The 7,965-nt window shown below is 40.6% G+C and overlaps 1 protein-coding gene across 1 annotated transcript; it reads right to left on the bottom strand.

The window, feature by feature from the left end:
* Window positions 1-5,062: 5,062 nt before the first annotated feature.
* On the bottom strand, window positions 5,063-6,742 carry LOC141665015 (uncharacterized). The gene is made up of 2 exons (XM_074470971.1): window positions 6,254-6,742; window positions 5,063-6,130 (listed from the first exon to the last, which is right to left on the bottom strand). The coding sequence occupies exons 1-2, from the start codon at window positions 6,740-6,742 to the stop codon at window positions 5,063-5,065; spliced, it is 1,557 nt and encodes a 518-aa protein (XP_074327072.1).
* Window positions 6,743-7,965: the final 1,223 nt, after the last annotated feature.

The following is a 7,965-nucleotide window of genomic DNA, read 5'->3' as shown; positions in this document are numbered from 1 at the left end:
AATCTTCTGCCTCAAATCCAAGTCAGTCTAGCAAAGCAACTAGAAGCAAGGTGGAGGAAAAAAAAGGAGAAGGAGGACAAGAAAAGTAGGGATGATGGAAAGAAAAGAAGAATGGATAGAGAAGGAGGAATAAAGTAACAGAATGTCCAAGAAAGTCAAATCTCACAAACTCAAACCCCTAAACCTGGCCAAATAAACACTCAACCTATACTGACCTTAAAGCCCAAGTACCTTTACAAGCCAACTGCAAATTCCTTACTCAAAATACCTATCAAAGCTAGTCAAAATCAAGGACTTCATTAGAAAAGAACCTAGTAATGATAAATTTACCTAATTTTGTAACTGTGAAATGATGTAACTGATATATGTATAAAAAGTGTATTTGTAAAATTTGTCAATCTTGTTGTAATTGATTTTTAGCTTGGGATTAGTCTTGTTATCAGGCACGAATTTGTGATAAGAAATCTTTTTACAAATAGGGGGAGATTGTTGTGCAAGACATGCCTGTATATAAAAAGACCAAGTCATATTGAAATCCCTGTGATGAAGTTGTATGATAATCAATATTCGTATTCTATAATTGTATTACTTGAGTTTGTAAAAAAATTAGTAGATTAGACTGAGACATTTTTCTATGAATATTTTTCAAGCTAAGGAATAAAGTCTGGAAGAAGATCAAATCTTGATCATGCCTCAGAGAAAAGTGTAGTAGCTTGGAGTTGAATAATGTTGTTCTAGGAAAAATGTGCTAAGTCAAGATATCGAAAAGTCACAGATCAAGTGATATCGAGAAGTCTGTCGAGAAGTCCAAAATGACTGGACGATGACGACTGGTTGGAAATTCTGAACACGGATAGGTACAGGGGTATTAAAATCAGTGTTAATGTGGGCAGGACCATTTAATGTCGCCTACAGGGCTGTTTTACCAAGCCTTTCTCCATACCAATCTCAGGGCGCACCCACTTCCCAACAATCAGAGGGCGCGTCTAGAGAAAACCTATCGCCTCTTCGTGATGAGATGAATTTTTTGATGAAGACACCCTTCAATTTTTGACTTCTCCTGAACCTTCCCCCATCCCTTTCTGACATTGGGAAGTTTTTGATAGTGAGCTGGACTTTGATTGGGATGATTTTGAACCATGTAATGAAGCTGTGAAGAAACGTTTTAGGAAAGAGCATGGAAAATTGTTTTGAGTGGGACTTCCCTTAGCCTGTTCTGATGAGCAACTAGAATGGCTCATAGAGTATTATGACATGGAAGGTATCTGGGTGCGCCCTCTCAGCATGATGCGACCCCACATTTTTAACTATGGGAGGAATTTCAAGATCCCTAAAATGGTAACCAGCCCGAAGCTGGTTTCACTAGGTGTGGGCGCGCCCTTGCACCCCTTCCTTAGAGAGGTGATTGAATTCTATAATGTGGCTCCACTACAACTCTCTCCCAACAGCTATAAGTTTGTCCTTGCGTTTTTTATCCTTTACACAGACTTAGGTTTTTCACAGCCCACAATGGTCGAAGTAAGTCATTTCTTCAGTCTAAGGAAATCTGACCATGGATATTACTATCTGGTCGTGGATAAATAGCAAAACAAAAAAGGTTTCTCTTCTGGAAAACTCAGCCACGAGAAAGGCTGGAAAGAAAACTTTTTCTACCTTTATGATGTTCCCAGGATAAGGATTCGATTCAACACATCTCCAAGTAAGGGCACGCCTCTTTCATTTTCCCTTCCTAACTTACCTGTACTTATTCTCTGATTCTTATAATATTGTTGTTTACTTAGATAAACCAGTGGTGAGAACACATGGGGGCGTGCCCAAAAGGCGAGCAGAAGCCCTTCTTAGAGTGGCCCTGAGAAATGGAATTTAAAAATAGTGGTTACCAAGACCAATCTGATGCGAGTTGGAATCCTTTCTGACCAAGTGGGAACAAAATGTAAATTCATAAAATTTAGAAAAGGTAACCTTGTCTCTCGCATCATTGACATAGATAGAGATGAAGAAATCAAAGAAGAAGAGGAGGAACTAGAAGACAACTCCTTACAAAGCGAGATTCAAATAGGTTTAATTACTTTAGGTCTTTATGGTGCGCCTTCCAGTGTGGGCGTGCCTTCATTTTTTAAGAAAACTTTATTGCTTGTAGAACTATTTGCTAGTTTCAATCATTGCATATCATATTTCATTTTTATCATTCTAATATTCCTTGATCAAGGCGCACCTTTTATCAGGGTGCCTTAGTTCTTTCATTGTTGTTTTACTTTATTTTATTTTATTTAAAGATTGCACATTTATACTATGCTTTTGGCTCTTGCCTTGGTCTTTTCTTGTTACATCCCTGTATATTATATGTTTTCAAGCCTTCATTGAAAAACTTGAAACTTTTGGCGCGCTCCAATCTCTAGGCACGCCTTGTTGCAATGTTCATTAATTTTTACCATGTCTTATGCAGAAATGGCTCCTCCAAGAATTCTTAAATCATTCGGGGCACGTCCTAGTGACAAACCCAAACTCAAGTCAAAGAAAGATGTCCCCAAGGCCCAGACTTCCACACCTACTCTAGCCCCTGTCCCTTAGACTGCTCTTGTTCCAAAAAGGTCAATCATTGATCTGACCGAAAAACAAGGCGCGCCCAAGAAGTCAAGGACAGATGGCGCGCCTTCAGGGTCCACTGTTGCTTTGAATTTCCTTGGTCCTTTGGGTTCCCTCCATGTTACAGATGAGTAGGTGGAGCAGTGGCAAGCCATGAGCTTGGTGGATGCCACCAGAGCTTCCATTAAGGCATCTTGGCAATTGTTCATCCACTCCAATCAAGTGGTGGACAAGCTTTTAGAAGAGAGGGTGCGCCTGGAGAGGCTTCAAGGAGACAATAACATCCTACAGAATACACTCAAGGATAAGAATTTCCTCCATTCCAAGGACATTAAGGCCAAGGATTCTGAAATATCATTCCTTAAGGGAGAGGTAGAAAACTCGACTTCTCAGCTTGAGATAGCCAATAAAAAGGCTGAATCCATCCACATAGAGTTGGCTGAGGCAAAACCGAGGATCGAATACCTCGAAGATAAGGAGAGGAATGGCTGGCTGGAGGAGAGGAGGATCATAATAGACAATATTTTTGCCAATGGTTTTCACTTTTACAGGATTGGGTTCGTGGCGAACGATCCTGAGTACACCTTCGAGAAGTTTGGTGAAGAAACCGTAGCTAAAATGGCAGAATTCAAAAGAGAGTTTGCCAAGGAGATTCAAGAAAAAAGGATAGAGCTTGGGTTGGAGGAGGCTGAGGGCGCGCCCACTGACGAGCCTAAAAAGGACGCGCCTGAGGTTGATCCCTCAATTCCTCTCCAATCCATTCCTCCAACCGTTAAAAATTAGGGCACGCCCTAATCTATTATCATGTTTAAACGAACTAAGTTTTCTAATACTTTGAGGAGCCAACCCTCTTTTGATGTTGTGCAAGGTTGTATGACTATATTTCGTTTTGCTACTCTTTTATTTGCATTGTGACTGTTGTGAGGTTTTATTCATCTTTATTTCTTTCAACAAGCATACAAGAGTAGATCTTTTGCAAAAAAATCTAAGTTCCATATTGATGGTGCGCCGTGATGAGTAAGACGCGCCTTAAAAGTAAACGTTCTTGTCTAACAATCTTTCAAGGAAAAAAAACTTGTCAAGGCGCCTCTACCTTCAAGGCGCACCTTATTTTATTTAAATTTTTGTCTTGGCTTTTTTTTAATCATACACTTTTATTTTTGCTTTGACAAGATTTGATAAGTACACAGAAGTTTGAGGCGCGTCCTTTTATAGAGGAGCGTCTTTGCGTCCTGATCATGAATTAATAATTCTTCAATTAGGCGCGCCTTACTATAGTGTCTCTGTTTTTTTACAGATTTCCTTAGATATGAGATTTTACAACTTATGATTTAGAGGGCATATTCCCTAGTACAATAATGGAATTCTGCTGTCATATCATAGCATGGATATCTTTTGTTGGTGTATCACACATAACTTTTTCTTTATTATGAAGGAAATTTGTCTGACAGTTTTATATGCCAAGCAAACAAAGCAATTTGAAGCAACTTTTTCTTTTATTGATAATGTGCTCTAGTGTACAAATTACACCAGTCCCATGGCTACTATGCTCTGTAGGGAAATTATTTGAAAATGTTATCCTTCTTCTAGTTCCAAGGTTCGTAGTCATGTATACTACCCCCCTTGGCTAGGAGGAATTTATTTACTACTAGTCTATTACATAGGAATTAATCATAGAAATGAGGGGGGAAAGCCATACCCTACTGATAATACTTCTGTAAGTGGTCTGCATTCCAAGCCCGAGGAATAAGCTTGCCATCCAAATCTTTCAAGCGATAGATTCCCTTCCAAAGTATAGCCTTGACCTTGTATGGTCCCTCCCAGTTAGCTCCAAGCACCCCATGCTGAGCTATTTTGGTAATTTGGCATGACTTTTTGCAACACAAGATCTCCTACCTCATAGGGCACAGACTTCACCTTCTTATTAAAATACCATGGAATTCTCTGCTGATATGCAGCAAGTTTCAACTGAGAGTTCATTCTGGCTTCGTTCAGCAAATCCAAGTCGAGCCTTTGGTTAACTTCTGCATCTTTCTCAACAAACAAATCCCTTCGCAGAGATCCGGCTCCTACTTTTATGGGGACCATGGCCTTATACCCGTATGTCAACAAAAAAGGGGACTCTCCCGTGGTCAAGTTGGGAGTCGTGTTGTAAGACGAAAGGACTATGGGCATTTCCTCCGGCCAATCTCCCTTCTTTTCTTCCATCTTAGCCTTTAAAGTGTGCTTGATAATCTTATTTATGGCTTTTGTCTGACCATTGCTTTGCGGGTGGTAGACCGCAGAAAAATCTTTCTTGATGTTCAAGTCCTCACAAAGCTTCTTTAGCTCTTTATTGTCAAGCTGCTTTCCATTATCTGAGATGAGTTTATATGGAATACCGAACCTGCAGACTATGGAGTTGAAAACAAAGTCTTTGATTTTCTTTGTCGTGATCGTGGCCAGTGGCATAGCTTCCTCCCATTTGATAAAATAATCAACAGCCACCACGGCATACTTCACACCCCCCGGCCTTGGGCAACTCTCCAATGAGATCAATGCCCCACATGGCAAAAGGCCAAGGACTCACCAGCGAAGTGATAGATGTTGCCGGGGCGTTGGAATAATTAGCGAATCGTTGGCAATGATCACAAGCCCGAACAAACTTGAAGACATCATCTATCATGGTTGGCCAGTAATATCCTTGTCTGAGGACTTTCAATGTCAACGAACCACCTCTCGAGTGATTGCCGCAAATTCCTTCATGCACCTCCCTAAGAATATAATTCCCTTCTTCCCGATCCACGCAGCATAATAGTGGTTGGTTAAACCCTCTCTTATACAATACTCTATCATATTCAACGTACTTCGCATCCTGGTAGCGAAGGCGTCGAGCTTGTAACTTAAGTTCTGGAAAAGCTCCCATTCGAATATAGTTATGAATGGGGGTCATCCAATTCTCTTTTGGGATCTCCTGTGTCTCGAAAACCTCTACTTCTGGAATACTTGGGATTTCTTGGATCCCCAAAGGAATTTGCCCAAGTTGGACGCTGTCCATTTGCGACCCCATCTTTTCCAAGGCATCTGCATTACTATTTTCTTCCTTTGGTACACCCTCTAGCCTGGCACTTCCAAACTTTTCCAGTAGGCGCTGCACACATCTCATATATAACTCTGTCCGAGGTCCTCGGGCTTGGAAACCTCCGTTGACTTGGTTTACCACTAACTCTGAGTCACTCTGAGCGATCAAGTTCACAACCCCCACTTCCAGAGCTATTTTCAAACCATTGATTAATGCTTCATACTCAGCATCGTTGTTAGTGACGTAAAATTTGAAGTGGATGGTACTCATTAAACGATGCCCTTCCGGGGTGATCAAAACAATCTCGGCACCTGCTCCATTATTATTCACAGCCCCATCAACAGGAAAGATCCACCGAGGGTGCGGGAACTCTTCTCTCACGTCAACAGGAGGATTTTCTTTTGAGGAAGGTTCTGCCAACACTATAGCCTTATTGTCTATTTCAGAGTCAAACTCAAGTATGAAATCAACTAACGCTTGTCCCTTGATCGTTGTACGAGGGCAATATTCCAAATCGAATTGTCCCAACTCTATCGCTCACTTTAACATTCTTCCCGATGATTCTGGTTTATGTAAAATATGTCGGAGAGGATAAGCGGTGCGAACTTCTATTCGGTGATCTTGAAAGTACGGCCTTAACTTTCGTGCCGCAAGGATAAGGGCGTACACCAATTTTTTCATGCTGGTATATCTAGTCTCTGCATCTAGCAACCTTTTGCTCAAATAGTACATGGGCGATTGGTGACTCCCTTTCTCTTTCACCAACACCGCGCTGACGGAGTATTCAGAGACTGTCAAGTAAAGAATCAACGTTTCCCCATCTTCTGGCTTGGCCAACATAGGAGGATTTCCCAGCTGTTCCTTGATTTTCAGAAAAGCCTCTTCACAATCCGAGGTCCACACAAAATCCTTTACCATCCCTTTAATTGCTTTAAAGAATTCTTTACATCTATCCGATGACTTTGAGACAAATTGATTCAAATCCGCAATCCTTCCCGTCAGGCTTTGCACTTGCTTAACGCTGGTGGGAGATTTCATGTCCAACAGAGCTTTGATTTTTGCCGGGTTCGCCTCAACCCCTCGGTGGTTAACCATGAATCCCAAGAATTTTCCTGATTCCATGCCAAACACTCACTTCTGAGGATTCAGCTTCATCCTATATTTTCTCAAAATATGGAACATCTCAGCCAAGTCTGCTATGTGATCTTCCGCCCTCTTAGATTTTACAAGCATATCGTCTACGTACACCTCCATCGTCTTCCGGATCTGCCTCTTAAACATTTTGTTTACTAATCTTTGATAAGTGGCCCCAGCATTAATCGGACCAAACAGCATCCCAATGTAGCAATAGAGCCCTCTATCAGTAATAAAAGAGGTGTGCTCTTGGTCAGTGTAATAACCCCAATTTTTGGAATTTTTGAAACACGGATAAATAGTAACTTTTGCTGATGATGCTGATTAAGGAAAATTATCAGACCACGCTATATAGGAGTACTTTTATGGAAATTCTAAGATCGTATTAGTATTCCATAAAGTAAATGAGTGTATGTAAAGGTCGTTAGAATTCGAATCCGGACACTTTGATTTTTCCTGAAAATCCACCAGATACCGAAAGAAATGAGTATAAGGTAACATGATTAAAAGGATTTAAATTCAAGGATTATAAGAGAGGATTATAAAAGGAATATAAAATATTGAGAAAGGTTTAGGGGAACCCAAGTAATAAGATCTCAGATATGATCCCTCAAACGACGAACGAGAATGAAAGTTAAGCGAACCGTAAAACAAATAAGCGACCAAGAGACGAGCTTGTACAAGAAGCCAAGGATTGTGACAACATCAAACCACAAGGAAAGGACATGTGTTAAAAAGGTGACACAAGCATGGTGACATAAGCATGACAAAAAGAAGTGTGTTGTTGGTTGATTCTTGGCCATGCAAAAGTTACCATGGTAAAAGATCAAAATTTGCCAAGCCAAAAAGGAAATCAACCAAGCAAAATATCATAACACGAAAATTAAAATTTTGACTTTGCTCCCATGAAGAGAAGCTCTCGGCCAAAACAAACCCAGCAACTTGAAATTGTCATATCTCCTTCAATACTCACTCAAATGTTGTGTTCTATAGCTCGTTGGAAAGGTATTGAGATGGCCTACAACTCTTGTTCACAAGTATCGTCCAAATAAGCATGGTAAGACCCTCATTTTTTACAGTTCTTTCAATCGTACTTTTAGAAATTTCAAAGCCTAACTTTGTGTTCTTGATTTCTTTGGAAAGATCAAGCTTGTAGGAGGCTCCCTAAGGCTTCCTAGCAACTT

Source organism: Apium graveolens, chromosome 6, assembly GCF_009905375.1.
Source record: "Apium graveolens cultivar Ventura chromosome 6, ASM990537v1, whole genome shotgun sequence".
In the NCBI taxonomy this organism is placed as follows: Eukaryota; Viridiplantae; Streptophyta; class Magnoliopsida; order Apiales; family Apiaceae; genus Apium; species Apium graveolens.
Note: the sequence above shows the minus strand (reverse complement) of the source record. Positions and strands in the feature narration are given on the sequence as shown.